General features: G+C 33.1%; 1 protein-coding gene and 3 pseudogenes across 1 annotated transcript; all 4 read left to right on the forward strand.

The window, feature by feature from the left end:
* The first annotated feature begins 1,194 nt into the window (after positions 1–1,194).
* LOC120200140 (ribosomal RNA processing protein 36 homolog) lies at positions 1,195–3,922 on the forward strand. The gene is given in 10 exon segments (XM_039201047.1): positions 1,195–1,369; positions 1,459–1,589; positions 1,688–1,754; positions 2,301–2,353; positions 2,843–2,897; positions 2,971–3,013; positions 3,016–3,044; positions 3,181–3,298; positions 3,498–3,544; positions 3,634–3,922. Coding segments are annotated over 10 exon segments (768 nt in total). The 5' UTR covers positions 1,195–1,249; the 3' UTR covers positions 3,739–3,922.
* A 1,546-nt stretch (positions 3,923–5,468) lies between these two features.
* LOC120200146 lies at positions 5,469–6,834 on the forward strand (annotated as a pseudogene).
* Positions 6,835–9,586: 2,752 nt separating this feature from the next.
* On the forward strand, positions 9,587–11,580 carry LOC120200132 (annotated as a pseudogene).
* A 2,508-nt stretch (positions 11,581–14,088) lies between these two features.
* LOC120200135 lies at positions 14,089–16,864 on the forward strand (annotated as a pseudogene).
* Positions 16,865–17,077: the final 213 nt, after the last annotated feature.

The following is a 17,077-nucleotide window of genomic DNA, read 5'->3' on the forward strand; positions in this document are numbered from 1 at the left end:
TAAATATATTTTTTTTTTAAAAATTAAGATATTAAAACAAATCAAAATTGATAATTAAATGCTAAACACGTAATTTACCTACTAAACAATTACACAACATCGGGAGGAAAGCAGTACTGGTCGTCGGAGACACAATCGAGCGTGACGGTGACACCGTCTTTGGTGCATTCCGGGCATAACCTGACGTGGAGAACGTCGTGCAAGGAGGAGTGATGTTTGTGGCGGGAAATGGATACGGGAATGTGTATCCCAAAGAGAATTTGGCCACGTTGGTGGATGTTGAAAGAGGTGAAGGGACTATTCAATTAGGGAGGGCCATTTACTCATTTATTCCTTACTTAATTTGATTCGATCGAATTACTTTTTTTTATTTTAAAAAATTTAAATTTATAGGATTTTTTTAAAGGTAGAGTCAAGAAGGATCAAATTTGATTCTAAAATGAAAAGATTTAATTCAGTTTAACTCCGTAACATTATAATTAAATTTTATATATTTAGAAATAATTTATAAAAATATTATTTTAATTTTAATTTTTAATTAAATTCTTATTTCACCTAATAATTTTTTTGTATGTATACTTTATCCTATTTTAACCTAATAATTTCACGGTACGAAAACCTAATTTAAGGTTAAAAATAACGTAAATAGGCGTAATAGAAAATGTGATAAAAACATAATGATTTATGTTAGCACAATTAAAATGTTACATTTTTTTTCTAACATTTTCGATTGAATGTAAAAATATTATAGAAAAATATAATATTTTCGATTACCAACAAAAATGTTATGAAGAAAGTAACATTCTAGATTCAACAAAATATATATAAAAATAATATATTATTTTAAATTACAACCAACCTAAAATCGCAAAAATTTAATAAAAAATTATATTCTATTATAACTCATCACTTAATGCGGAGAGTTCGAATAAAAATATTTTTTTATTGAAACCCATCACGTTAAGATGATGAGTTTTATAAATATTTCGTTGAGGTAACAAATTTTATAAATATTATAAAAAATATAGTATGTTAAAATAAATTCTTTTTATCATATTTTCATAATTTACCTGTTTGCCCTATTTGTAAGAGAAGGGGGGGGGGGAACCCCACGAGGACCTCTAGTTTGATAAGGTTGGGACAGTAGCTGCTTCTTTATCAATTTCGCTGTTTCTTTGTCGCGCTTTCTATTTAGCTCTCTGTATTGGATTTAAACTTCAAACTCTTTTGAGCTTTCAGATTGAGGAAAATGAAGAAACCCTTTAAATCAGTTGCAACTTCAAGCAAAACCCACTTCGAAGAAAGTGAAGAAGAGATGGAATCTTCATCCGAAGAAGAGAAATCTGACGACTCCATTGATTCTGAAGAAGTGGGTATATTTTACCATAGCTTAAAATCTTGTTCTCCGGATTTTCAATTGGCTATATTAATTTTGCTTCTGTTGCGAGAGAGTTGTAGGAGGAAGAGATAGAACGTGAGTTAGCAGAAGTTACATTCGAAGAGCTGCAAAAGGCACGAGCCGATGGTTCCGATTCAGTCTCTCGCAAACCCCATTCAGATACCAAGCACCGCCGCGCTAACAAGAATAGGTATCTTATTTACAATTTTAGAGATATTTTTGGCTTTCTTTTAGGGCAATTTTTGTTTTTGTTCTTGGTTTTCGGGTTTTGATTTGTGTTTTATGTAGGCCAATGGAACTCAGTAGCAAGAAACCATTGAGGTCATTTAGACAGGTTATTCAAGCTCCTAAAAAGGTAAATCTTATTTCTTTAAAATTTGGCTTTTGTTTTGAATGTAATAAGAATTAACATGTTGAATAGTATAATTGTAGTTTTGCTTGCCTAAATTGATGTTCATTGGAATTATGTGCCGGGTTGGCTAGCTTTTTAAGATCTTAATTGTGTCCCAGTTATCTGAGCTTATAATTTTACCTTGAACTATTGAAGTTGGTCTTGTGATTTATGGTCATGGATTCTTTCTGTTTCCGGCTTTTGTGCTTATAATTGATGTTAACATGGTTTGCTTGTAAGTGACAATCATAATCCTTCCCTAGAGTTATATAGCTTGTTTAGTGTGATAAATAATATTTTCTTTCAAATTTCTTACCTAAATGCCTTTTTGCTAATTTATATGAACAAGATCCCAGTTATTGTTGCATTGGTTCTGATGGAAAATCACAATAACTCGGTTCCCCCTTTTTTGGGGGGAATGAATATTGCTTACTGGTTCTTGTTTTCAGAAATAAAATGGATAAAGAACACTCAAAGGTGAATTTAATGTGTTTGCTTCTTTACGTTCAGGTGGCACGAGACCCCCGTTTTGAATCCTTATGTGGTAAACTTGATGTCGACGGGTTAGTCTCTTCTCTCTTTATAATTCAATCGTTTACATTGATGTCATTTGTTTCTTTTCATGTTTTGTTCTTCCTGTGCGTATCTTTTACAAACAAGTGCGATGGTGAGTTTTTCATGGATTAGTCACTAGTAATCTAACTCATGATCTTAAAGGACAACTTTTTGATTGGTTGGTTGAGCTCCATACATTATTTTACTAAATCCACCACAAATATTTCACTGAAATTTAATGATTACCAGTCTATGGAGCTCTACTTTGATAGTAGTCTAGTTTACCATGTGACTGTATCTCATATTGCCCATAATTGTTCAATAAGTAATGATTTGTTATTTATCTACCTCTTGATTGAGGTAGCGTTTGATGGTTGAGACTTGAGATTGCGTCAAAGTCGATGGTTGTGACTTTCTACTTTCCGTATTATGTCTGTTGTTGACATATTGGTTTTTCCTTAGCCTGCAGCTGATGATGATGATTTTTTATTTTTCAGATTCAGAAAAAGATACAATTTTCTGTTTGAGAACAACCTACCGGCTGAAAGAGAGGTATTCTTATCTATTTGATCTCTTTTTGGGTTTATACTGTCATTTTCCAACGATGCATATCCCGCTATGACAGGAGATGCAGACGCAACTTAAAAAAACCAAAGACCCAAAAGTCATTGTGAACTGAAGAACCATATTTCCTGGATTGTAAGTATATATCTATTCAATCGAAACTACTTAGTCTACATCATGTTTTTAAACCAGGGTCTTTTATGTGGCCTGTGGAATCTGGATACATCAAAGCACCTCCCGATCAACTTATTGACATTGTATTACATATCAGGACAAGCAATTAAAGTTCGAGTCAGCAAAGAATACTGATGCTGAGATTCTGGCTGCACACAAGAAGAAAGAAAAAGAAGCAGTGAAGCATGGGAAGCGCCCTTTCTATCTTAAGAAATGTAATGTCACGAATCCTCTCCTTGCTTTAGATTTTCTTATCAAGAAAGAAATCGTATGTTAGTATCTATAACTATAATATAGGAAGCTGTGCAAACTGTTATTATGTTAGTTTTTTCACCTTTCACATGATGTTGCATGATGTTGATTATGCCTATGAATCCATTTTGACGGATGCTAACTTGGATCACTTCTTTGCAGCTGAAATTCGTAAGCAAAGGCTTGTGGAGAAGTATAAAAAGCTCAAGGTACTTATTTGCCATATCTTGTAATCTAAACATGTTCCCTATGACATCAAGCTCTCAACTAATTAAGTATATTGATGATATATTATCAGGCATCCGGAAAACTTGAATCCTTCATTGAGAAAAAGAGAAGGAAGAATGCTGCTAAAGATCATAGATTCATGCCCTATCGTAGACCCAACAACAATGAGCAATAAAGTTAATGATTCCACAGTTTTTTTTATGGCTCTAGAGCTGTATTTGTGTAGTCCTACATCTTGAATGGTTAAGGCATGCCCTCTATAGGTAGTGTCGAGACGAGATTTTGACTGGCATACCATCCTCCTCTAGGCATTGTGCTACCATTCAATGAGTGAAATGAAAAATGTTGATTTTGTTCTCACTGTTTTAAGATTTTGGTAATTGTTTATAAATGGGTGGATTTCAGTAAGATTTGAGTCTTATATTTTGAATTGGGTCGGACTTGAACAAATATAAATGATATAGTATCATAGATCAACCTGAGCTTGGTCGGCCCGTCGTTCATAATTCGAATCCTGATAAATCTTTCAACCACTGAAATGCCTGCTATAGAGAATTTTAAGTTGCATGCATGTTAGAATCAAAGGAATAAACATCAAATTAATCAATCCTGTAATGAAATTACCTATATATCTGCAACAAATGAAGGAAAGAATGAAGGCTGCTTACCCTACAAACGATTGTATTGCCCTCCCACTGATGTCCATGCACTTGAGCCCACCTTGTTCCATCAATTACTTCTGCATCTCGGAACTCTCATGCCTTTCGTGCCTGTTCCTTCCTTTGCAAGCAATTATATTCCGGATTTTCCTAGCAAACATGGGCACTTTTCCGATCCTAACCTGACTCAGATCGATCGAGTCCACAAATTGGTAACTCTTGCTTCTCAACTGATGACTCTAAGATCAGCTTCTTGCAAAGACTGAAAAGGGAGAGCCAGAAAAAGAAAAGGTGGCGAAGAGATTTGCAGCATCTGAAAGACAAATTGCAAGAGTCGAGCGATATGATAAAACTACCCACGAACGCAAAACGCATATCTAAATCAATCCGATGGTCCAAAGAAGGGAATATCAACATGATAACATATAAGTGTCATCTTGATCAGTCGTGGCGATATCAAATCCAACCCTGAGAAAAAAAGATGAGCGAAAAAAACAAAAAACCGTAAACTACCAAAAGACAGAAAAACGTGCCACAAACACATAAAATATATCACAAATACATAATTATTTTTATTAAAAAAATAAAAAAATAAAGAAAGAAGATAACTGGAAGACGATAACCATCATCAAAATTAGTGTCATATCGGTTAAACAAAATTAAAAAAAAATTAGATTGATCAATAAAATTAACACACATAATAAAGAAGAAAAGAAAAATGAAGAGAGAGAAAAAGAGAAAAATGATTAGAATACACCGAGTTGTTATCTTAAACCTTCTAAATATAATTTAATAATTTAATTAAATAAATAATAGATTAGAGTAGTTGGTTAGCTCAAGAGCTAGTACACAAGTACATATAATTAAGCTTAAAATTGAATATGAAAGTCAAATAATATATTTATTTTAATTCAAATTTAAAAAAAATTCAATCAAATTAGAATCCAACTTCAAATTCCAAATCCAACTCTAACTCTTTGCAATGTTTTAAATGCATTAAAATTGATAACCCATTCCTCATAATCAGACCAAAATCCCAACCCTTAATTTGGGTTTTAATGTATTATTATTATTATTGTTATAAAATTATTTTTTAATTAAATTAATGTTAAATTTTATTAAAAAATTTAATTAAATAAACACTTCAATTATTTTCTTAGGGTAAAGTAAAAAAACACTTTTCCTATATAAATAATTTATCAATAATCTTTTCTGACTTTTTTAATTCGATCTTATTTATCTCTCAAATAATAGAACTTGTCATCGTCTGCGAAATTCCTGGCTTCTCTTTCTCATCGTTAGACGCCGACCTAGAAAAAAAGAATACGAATAATCTCCGACCATCGTATCAACTAGGTATGTTTTACGGGTTTTATTTAGGGATTTTTCCTTTTCTAGGTCTCGTGTGCGTCGATTGAAGAAATTTTAGGTTTTCCCTTTTTTATACTCTTTGACTCGTAATTTCCGGTGGCTGTTCGATTAATTCCGGTGGATTGCTTATATTAAATGGAAATTTATATGTGTTAATTTAAGATATCGATTGGATTTTTATCTTTTTCTTAAGAAACCTCAGATTGTTGATGGGGTTTTCGTTTAATTGGGCGTTTGAAAGATGAAATTAAGTTATTTTCCATTAAATTAGGTTTTAAACACAAACAGTTAAAATCTCTGTTCGGCTAATTAAGCTATCAGGAAAACAATCAATATATGTGTATGTGTTTGTATCGTTGGCTGGCCGAATCTCGCTGGAGTGATTTAAGTTTGATTCCATCTGATTCTCTATGAAAATCAAGAAGTAGGCACTTATCCTGTTTTTCTCATCTTTGATTGTAGAGACCAAAGTACACTTGCACAGAAGGACAACGAAAAAGAAACCATGGGTTCTGAGCAGAATGAAGGAACCAGCTTTCCTCCGTCTGAGCCAAAGCTTTGTGCCAACGGCTGTGGGTTTTTTGGCACAGCGTCGAATATGAACCTCTGCTCCAAGTGTTATTGTAATCTCCGGACTGGGGAGGAACAAGCTGCCAAGGCAAAAGCGGTCATGGAGAGATCTCTTGGTGTCGAAATGAAGCTGGAAGAAGTGGTTGCAGAGGCGTTCAAGCGTGTCGAGGAGCCATCTAATGTGTCCTCATCTACTGCCATTGAGCAACAGGCGGTTGTTGTTGTTGCTGCTGATGAACCGGCTGAGCGAAGCTGGCAAACAGGTGCTTTATCTGCAAAAAGAAGGTTGGATTGACCGGGTTCAAGTGCAGGTGTGAGAGCACCTTCTGTGGTGAGCACCGATACCCGGAAAAACACCAGTGCTCCTTCGATTTCAAGGGTGCTGGACGAGACGCCATTGCCAAAGCAAATCCAGTTGTTAAAGCCGATAAGGTGGACCGGTTCTGAAAGGAACAAATGCAGGTGTGCCCGAGTCGTCATTCTTGAATGAATTTACCTTTTCTGTCTTGTGTGCTGGCTTTTAGAGGTCAGTGGAAATCATGGGCTCGTTAACGATCTTATATCGGGGTTGGGGATGATTGGGATGATATTGATGTTCTGCTTAAGTAGATTCCATTATCAAAATGTATCAACGAACCATTAATAATGTTTGCGGTTCAATTGGCTTCGAACCTTTCCTACTCGATATCCATTTTAGCCATATTTATTGTGTGTTTGTGTGTATATGTAATATGGTATTTACTTGTTATGGTTGTTAGCTTTAAATCTATTGAAATTTTGATGCGACATAATCTACAGCTTGAGTTGCTGCAAAGTTTGCACTCTGGCTTGTGAGATTTGTTCTGAATAGAGACAAATCCTGATGCTACTTGATATCGACTTGGTCAAAGTCAAAGTTTGATAAATATTCGGCTCAAATAGATTCGACTTGAGCTCGACTCGAATATACTCGAATTAAGCTTGACTCAAGTTTTTAACGAGCTAAAACAAGCAATTTGATACTACACTCAAAAAGTTCGCGAACAGTTTGAAAATATAATATATTAATATTTTATTTAAAAATAAAATATTAATAATATTATATTTATGTGTTGATTTTTTTAAATATAATATAAGATTTTTATATATTTAAGGTTTATTTTTTAGTTTGAGTTTAATGTTTCAATCGAATTAAGTTTATAATCTTTTTACATTTAGAACTTTTACGAGTTTTATTTCATGGTTTTAAGTTCACTCGAGTTAAAAAAAATTAGGCTCGTAAATTTGAGTCAAGTTGAATTTCATTTTAGATGAGTATAGTTGGTGGGTTTTTAATACTTAAAATTGACATAATTGGTATTCAGTTCACAATTATATCTCTTTATTAAATATCATAAAGGATAAATTATTGAAATGGCCCTTTTCAATTTATTTTTATTTAGTTTTGGTTACTGATTTTTTAGAAATAATGTTTTAGTCACTTATGTTATTGATTTACGTGATTGGTTTATAAAATTTTAGCAATTGAAGCACTAAATGTTGTTAATTTAATAATATAAAATATTAGTGAGAGAGATTAATTTTTAATTTGATCTATAAATTTTAATAAAATATTAATTTAATTTTTGAACTTTTGATTAAAAAACCTGGTATCATAAAATTAAGGGTAAATTACGTATTTATACTTAAACTATTAGTTTTGGTCCGTTTTAGTACTTAAACTTTTAATTTTTAAAACCACATGTAACCTTTAGTTTATGTTTCACTCTCGTACCTCACCGTAAAATTCTTAACACGTTTAGTACCTAAATGATCAGTTTTGGTCTATTTTAGTACCTAAACTTTTTTTAAAAATTCAAAACTTAACGTTACATTTTGAACGATATAGTAAAATAAAATAAAAACTAAACTTTAGGTATGATTTAGAAAAAAACTAAAAGTTTAGATACTAAAATATATCAAAACTGATAGTTTAAGTACTAAACATATAATTTACCCTAAAGTTAATATATAATATCATCAAATTAATATATTTAATGTCTTCATGAAAATTATAAATTGATTGATGGAAACATATTCGGTTTCCAGCATCATCGACGGTAAACGATGATCGGAATAAAAAAAATAATACGATGACTAATGAAGATGATTGATCAGATTATTTATAAATAAAAAAGAATATGGGAGAAAAAAATAAAGAAAATAAAAAGAAAAATATATACAATATGAACGGACATCATTTTAGTATAAATTTAAAAATTTAAATAACGCCGACTTAATATTTATACCACATCTTATCATCGTTAAATTGTTAATGGTAAGTAACCAAAATCTAAACAATTCTAAAATTTAATGAGTCAATTGAAAAAAAAAGTATAATAAATAAAATAGAAAAAAAAGTTCATTTACTTTTTTTTAGGGTTAATTCCTTCTGTGTGTAGCCGTATATGCACTTAATTAACATTAGAGTCGTGCACGGTGGACGACACGGTGGAGATAAACCGGAGACTGTGTTTTCTGACAACCCTTCACCAGACAGTAGGCCCCAGATGTACGTTTGGGGAGTGTCAGCAAGTCGTGGGACATCACTCGAATGTTCGAAACGTGTAATCCAGCAATTGAAATGAATCCTCGATTTTTTTAATGTAAAAATAATAACAAAAAATATACTAAAATAATTCGCAAAGCGTGCCTCCACGACTATGTTAGACGTAGGATGAATATCATATTCGAATTTGATGAATTTTAATTATATATATATATACTGAGTTGAATCATATAATAGATAAAAGAGTGTTGTATTTAAATTGAATTTTAGTGTATTAAAAATTTGATTTGACTATATCATTTTAAATTAGACTAATACAACTATATTTAAATAATGATTTTAATTGGTATTTTTTTTATAAATTATAGAGTAATAAGCAATATAATGATTATTAGACAAAGAACTGGGAAGCGGGTTTTATTTTTGAATGTGTCTTTAAATGAATTTTTTCAACGTAAAATTTTTATTTTTTCTAATTTCTTGATTTAAATCAATAATCACTTTTTCAATGTGACTGAATATAATTATTTGATAATACTTACACGATTTAACGAAATTTTAAACCAAAATCAGTCTCAAAAACGTTCTCAAATGGTCGCTAATGATTCTTCATTATGACATTCCGAGCTGGACAAATGAACGACCACGATTGAGGACCAGGGCACACGTGGTATCAATAAAGTCAACTTCCGTGTAGAAATGGAATGTTTCTGTCTTTAGCCACTGTAAGAAAAATAGGTCAGCCAGGGCAGACTCACTGGGCAATATAAACGCAACTAATGAACGCGTAAAATATGGAAACGCGGGAAGAAAGCGAAGGCCACAAAGAAGAGCTCGTGGTGGGAGTTGTTAGAAAGTTGGAGGAACTCGACGCCCAAGAGTTTTAAATGCTTCAGTTTTCAATCAAACAGACAGCAAATTAAGAAAAAGAAGAATAAGAAACAATGGAGTGGCAAGCTTGTCTTGATGAATACCAAAAGCTTATCGTACGGATGAGTACTCCCAGGTTTCTGCTAGCTCCCATTCCCTCATCAAAAAAACCCTTTTTTGTTGTTGTCAGACAGTGAGTTTAAGATAGTTCTCTGGGATTTTGTGTTTGATCTCTTCCACGGTTGTGTTCTTATTACAGGGTCGTGATCGACTCTTGTTACGGATAGCTCCCATTTCACAAGTAAGGTTGCCCGATTCTTTTGTTTTTTCGCCTCCGATTCATTCAAGTTCTTGTCGTGTTGATTTCACAGGTTGATAGTGCTAGAAGACATGGAACACTATCAGATGCTGTTCGAGTTTTGACAGATCTGAATCTTTCGATTAAGAAGGCTTACATTTCATCAGACGGCCAGTGGTTCATGGATGGTAAGATTTAAAAAAAAACATGTTTCTTGATACAGTTTGTTCCATTTTCATGATACGAATTCTGGGTTTTGCTTAAATTTTCCTTCTGGATTTTGCAGTTTTCCATGTGACTGATCTAAATGGAAACAAATTAACTGACGAGAGCATCATTAGTTACATTGAGCAGGTAGTTATTAACTTATTATTACACTCAAGATTTTTAGTATTAATGTTCTTTACGTTACATTAATTTACTGTTAAACTCATGTATGTTTTTGTTTTGTGTTATCATCATCATCGGGTTACAGAATATTGAGACCGATTATACTGATAGAAGCTATGGATTCAATGGCTTAACAGCGTTAGAATTGACCGGAACCGATAGAGTTGGTCTTTTGTCGGAAGTATTCGCGGTTTTAGCTGACCTGCAATGTAATGTGGTGGATGCTAAAGTATGGACTCGCAACTGTCGGATCGCGTCTTTGATCTACGTAAAAGACTGTACTTCGGGGTCTCCGATCGAGGACTCGGAACGGATCGACATAATCGAAGCGCGTTTGAGGAATGTTCTGAGAGGAGACAATGATATCCTCGGTGCAAAAGCTTCAGTGGCTACGACTGTAACTCACACAGAGAGAAGGTTACATCAAATGATGTTTGCGGAACGTGACTACGAACGGAAGTCCGTTTTGCTATGCAGGGCGGATTCACTGGTTGTCGATGTGGAAAATTGGGCGGAAAGGGGTTACTCGGTCGTGAACGTTCGATGCAAGGATCGATCCAAGCTTCTGTTCGTCGTTGTTTGCACATTGACAGACATGGGATATGTTGTGTTTCATGTCTCCATCAACACAGCAGGGGATAAAGCATATCTGGTACCATGTATCTTTTAATGTTTTGGTTACATGAATTCGGTTTTGTAACTTCGAGTAATCCAATGCTTACAAGCTGCAATCGAAAGGAGAGCATCCGAGGTACATTTCGATTTCGAATTCTCCCCAACTCTCCATGATCATACGATATTCCAAACTCTGATGCACTAGTTCATGTGAGGGCATCAGGCCGGAGTTATGCACATCGGATAGGCAAGGTTTATTGACCGATGTGACCCGAACGTTTAGAGAAAACGGTCTAAACGTGACGAGGGCCGAAATATCCACCACAGTGGACGTGGCAATGAATGTCTTCTACGTAACGGATGCAAGTGGAACCTAGCTGACCCAAAAAAAAATGAATCAGTAAGACACAAGATTGGTTTGGGCAACTTGAAGGTGAAGGAATTGACATTTAGGTATCATGAAATGGCTAAAAGGCAGGAAGAACACGAAACCGGTGTCGGCGGGGCGGTTTTGCTATCGATCGGGAGCTTAGTGAGAAAGAATCTATACAATTGGGGGTTGATTCAACCCTGTTCTCGAGAGTGAAATCTCCATGGTAGCAATGTGGTTGAACAAAATAGGCATATTCTTTGCTTCAGGTTTGTGTACATGTGAAAAATGGTGGGATTTGGTTATATTTGCTGTCTCCAATGCTTTTGTTTGGGGGAAGAATTGGTGCAATAGACTTCTTAGAATGTAATATAATTTTGTGATATATTTTCCAAATAACTTATTTTTAATATTAAATTAAAATATTTATATGAAAATTTATAAAATTATTCCTTTATGCTAATTTTTTTAATAGTTTGAGATAATATCCGTTCAAAATTTTCATTAGCTGTTGATAACACACGTCTTGTAGAAGTAACTGCTTAAACTCAAATTCTCTAATGAGAACAATATTATATTAGGTAAACTACACAATTAGTACATAAACTATCAGTTTTGGCCCGTTTTAGTATATAAACTTTCAATTGTTTTAAAATCACACCAAATGTTTAGTTTTTATTTTATTTTAGTACCCCACCATTAAAAACTTAACGCGTTTAGTAGCTACTATCAATTTTGGTCCATTTTAGTACCTAAACTTTCAATTTTTTTTTCAAAACTAACGTTAAAATTTGAATAGGGTACTAAAATGAAACAAAAACTAAATTTAGTATGATTTTAAAAAAATTAAAAGTTTAAGTACTAAACATATAATTTACCCTATATTTGACTATTGAAATCACGTAATGATTTTTAACTTTTTTATGCTATCTGGACTTTATAATAAGCACGAACCAAATGAATTAGTGGTTAATGGATTATTATCTTAGTTTCGCTCATTACAAATATTAGTAGTATGAGTGTTTATTATTAAATAATTATGGTTCTTAAACTGATACAAACACGAATTATTTATAAAAAGAATATTATCCCAATTTTGATCACTAAATTTTAATTTATTTTTAAATTTGATCATTCAACTTTTAAATTATAAACATTTTAATTATTAAACGTTATATCATTCAACTTTTAAATTATAAAAATTTTAATTAACCTTTTTCTGATTTAAAAATAACATAAAAGTAATATTAACAAAATAAAATAATAAATAATGTAATAACGAATACATCAACTATAGTAAATAATCTTATTTTCCCCATTCAATGAATTAGATAAATAAATAGAAAGTTAAACCTTTTTGCCGACAAGAAAATAAATAAATTAAAAATGTTTGTGAATTCCACAATTATTATTTAATAAATTAAAATAAAGAAGAAGAAGAAGCTATGGATGCTAATGACTTAATAATTTTCATGGAGCTCATCAACAATATTTAAAATTAATTAAATGGTTTGTTCTTATCTTAAATTAATTTTTAATATTACTATTTTTTCGGAAACTTATCATTTTAATTTTTTATAATATTTTATATCTGGAATTAGTTGCATCTTTAATGGGTCAATGCTTGGGTCCATCCATGATTACAATATAAAATTAATAATGTTTATTAAATAATGATTATTTCCATTTCCAATCAACATTTTAATAATATTTTAAAAACATATTAATTTTCTCTCTCCCATCTTCATTGAATATTATTAATAAAAAATATTTTGAGTTAGATAATAAGGTAAATTACATATTTAGTCATCTAACTATTATTTTAATCATTCAATTATTTATTTTTAAATCATTATAAATATTATATTTTGATTTCATTTTGACAACCACATGTTAAAAATTTAACAGAATTATTAATTTAATATTTTTTCATTAATATGTGATATTTATTTATGGTATCATGTTAAATCACTGTTAATTTGAATCTTATAAAACAAAATTAAATAATAATAATTTTTTTCTTTTTCTTTTTAAATAGGGCTAACTATTCGTATGGCCACTAAACTATTGTCTCTTTTTATTTTGGTCATTAATTTTAAAATTTTGTCAATCAAACTATTTAACTATTTTAAATATGTCAATCAAATCACGTTAACATTTAATGAAATGATGTCACTATTAAAAATAATATAATTATCTATTTATTTTTAATAATGACATATTATATGGTTTAATTCTTAATTTTAATTCAATTTAAATAAATTTCAATGTGCCAAATAACCACTCACAAATTAAATATGTTTATTACCTATTGCTATATCTCTTTTAGTTATTTGATTCTCTCTTTTTAGTTATATTCCAACAATTTAACATTCCTTTTTATAAAATGGGAAGAAGACAATTTAAAATCAGAAAAATATTTTTTTATAAATATCACTAATTTTTATACATTTCTTTAAATAAAGAAATAAATTACTTCTTCTTCAAACCTTAGCAACCTAATTTTACTTGCCATTCACTCAATAAATAAATAGTTTTTTCAATTTATTTTATTTTATATAATAATAAATACCCACTTTTCATAGGCTCTTTAAAAAAATCAAATCAAATAAATAAATAAATCTACCCACTTTCATATTTCCTTTCAATTTTTAATTTACTAGAGATTCCAACTAAGGACAAATACCAATATCTTAATTAATTAGTACAAATATTATTTATTGAATTTCCTTTTCATTATTTTAATAATCTTAAATTACAGATTTAGAAATAAAGCTAGGAGGTTAAATTATCAGAAACTCATCAACAAAACCCTCTCTTTTTATTAAATCTCTTATCATTTTCCTTAATTTTCCCCAAATTTTCTTCTCAAATCTAATATTGTTTTCCAAAAATAATTTCCAATATTTAAAAAAATTGAAACCCACCAGTGTTAGTTGAACTGGAAAAAATAGTTTTCTTTAAGCTCCAAAACCTTAAATTAGTGCAAAAGATTTAATCTTTTTCCAGGTTTTGAAATTTAGAGCTGTACTGTTTTTAATTTTTTTTTGGAAACTGTTTTAGCTGTTTGAGATTAAAATCCAAATGAGATTTTGATGAACTCTCAAGAAAGAAAGATAATATTTTTATTTTTTTTTTGAAAAATTAAAGCTTTAAGTATTAACTATGGAGTCAAAGGAATTTGTAACTACTGCTGCTGCTACCGCTACTGCTGGAGTTACAGTGGTAGGACCCGATGCTCCGTCGGACTACCACATAGCTCCGGGATCAGCCCCACCGCAACAGGCGGCGAAACCGGGGGTACCTACGCCGGTCTCGGTGGCGGGGATGCCAGAGAAGAAGAAGAGGGGAAGGCCTAGAAAATACGGACCGGACGGCTCAGTCACCAAGGCGCTCTCTCCGAAGCCTATATCAACAGCTGCGCCGCCTTCGGTTATCGACTTCTCCTCCGTGAAGAGAGGGAAGTGAAGCCTCCGACGTCGTTTTCCAAGTCTAAGAATGAGCTGGAGAATTTAGGTGAGAAACCCATTTGTTGTGTTGTTTTTGAAGTGTTTGCGTAGCGATAAGATGTTAAGTGGGACCTCGGATCTCTTTGATAAACGTGTACTTAGGATGGCGAGTTTCCTAGTGGAACATAGCATTAACTTACCGTTGCTATCATGGATTTATGATAATTTTGAAAATCGTTACGGTTGGGACAGTAATTTAGTACTATGTAATATAATCTTATCATTATGGAATGCCCTTTGCCACTTGGCAATCCTTTAGGAGAAGAGAACATAGTGTAAGGACTCTGCTTTGAACACCATTTGCTCAAGTCTTCTAAGCGTCTGCTATATTCTGGGCTGATCTTATTGCCAGATGCAGGAGAAGAAATTTATATAGTTAACTCTTTCGATTTATCTAGACATAATTTGAAAAGTTGAACTCTCATCCGAGTCCGAATAACATAGGTCGCTTTCGTATGCTTGGGGTTTATTCAGCTTGGTTATAAGTTCTTGTTGCTGGCTTGTTGGAATAATAAGTCTTTTAATCTCGAGTTTATCCTCCTAGGGACCTTAGCAGTAAAGTGGATAGATCGAGTCTTGTGCCGTTTATATTAGCGAACGAAGCAACTTCTAGGTATCGTAATACACCGTTTTCCACTACGTTGGATTATAGCTGGATGCTTTTCATGAATTTCCCCTGGAAGATCATTATTGTCTGGCTGGATTTGAGCTGCGTGGTTAACTTTTGATACATTCAGCTTTGGTTAGAATTTACGGATAAGCGGTTCGTTATGGTTTATCGGAAATTTCATATTACACCAATTGTTCAACAGCGTTCCATTTTCTATTACGTCGTCCTCTTTTCTCTTTTTGTTTAATCTGATTTTGTTTCTGCAAAGATCTCTTGCAATCCGGTTGCTGATTTTTTACAACTGTTATTGTTGTAGGTGAATGGGTTGCATGCTCTGTTTGGGCTAATTTTACGCCGCATATCTTCACTGTTAATTCTGGCGAGGTATGTTGCAAAGCTAACGACGAGCTTTGTGATGTTGTGTTCGTTTATGCATGCAGAAGTTTTGTATTTTCGTGCTGAAAAATATGTCTCGAGAATATTGTCAGGTCCGTTCTGATATGTCTATTTGGTATTTTAGGACGTCACAATGAAGATTATATCGTTCTCCCAACAAGGGCCTCGAGCTATATGTATTCTCTCTGCAAATGGGGTCATCTCAAGTGTCACTCTTCGGCAACCCGATTCTTCCGGGGGCACATTGACATATGAGGTAATGCACTTTGTCTCTTTAATACTAGATTTTGAACTATATCTTATCTTTCATTGGCAAACATCCGATCTCTTCTCAAAATTCTTGCAGGGTCGTTTTGAGATACTATCCTTGTCCGGTTCATTCATGCCCAGTGAAAGCGGAGGAACAAGAAGCAGATCCGGTGGGATGAGCGTTTCATTAGCAAGTCCGGATGGACGTGTAGTAGGTGGTGGAGTTGCTGGTCTCCTAGTAGCTGCTGGCCCCGTGCAGGTTCGGCTCTTTTTCTACCTCTTCTGGATTTTCATAACTTCGTTTTAACCGAGCAGTAGCCACAACCCTGGTGAAGACATATCTTCTAAACTTATTACTTTCTGTTGTCCCAAACCAGGTTGTAGTGGGCAGTTTTCTGGCCGGGAACCAGCACGAACAGAATCTGAAGAAACAGAAGCATGAGTCGATGACCATATCAGCTGCAACGCCTATGTCTATTATTCCCATTTCCAGTGCCGATCCCAAACTAAACATCTCCTCATCCGTCCACAGCGATACTTGGTCTCCAACTGATTCAAGGACTAAGCCCGCCGACATTAATGCATCTCTGCATGGAGCCTAATCCAAACATTACAAGGTTTGGTACCAAATGCACCATTGAGTCTTGTTCTCACCGTAGTAGTACAGTAGTAGTTGTTTTATGTGTAAACTTATCGACTTCTCACCAGTACCGGCACGTCCATGTCCGGCTTGGGTTCTTTTTACCCTATTTACTTAGTGTAATGTTTAGTGAGAGAGTTGACCTTTCTTACCAAGTTATGGATTGTGATTCAGAAAAACCAGTGTAATCTTTGAATGTCAAATTCATTGCTAATGGCTAATTTATGTAGCTTCAGCTTTTTGTGGTTCAAAAATCCCAACTGCATCGGCCTTTCCGACTGGCTGAATCGGAAATAATGGCTTGTCCGGTATGCTTTTGAGCCAAACTAGTTAACACTATCGAGTTTTTATTTAACAAGTTGAAAACCAGTGGCCGGGCGCTGTACATGATCAAAACCGCAACGAATGAATGACAACGAAGGCACCTACGGCAACGAAGA

The sequence above is a fragment of the Hibiscus syriacus genome, unplaced genomic scaffold (assembly GCF_006381635.1).
Source record: "Hibiscus syriacus cultivar Baekdansim isolate YM2019G1 unplaced genomic scaffold, ASM638163v2 tig00005929_pilon, whole genome shotgun sequence".
In the NCBI taxonomy this organism is placed as follows: domain Eukaryota; kingdom Viridiplantae; phylum Streptophyta; class Magnoliopsida; order Malvales; family Malvaceae; genus Hibiscus; species Hibiscus syriacus.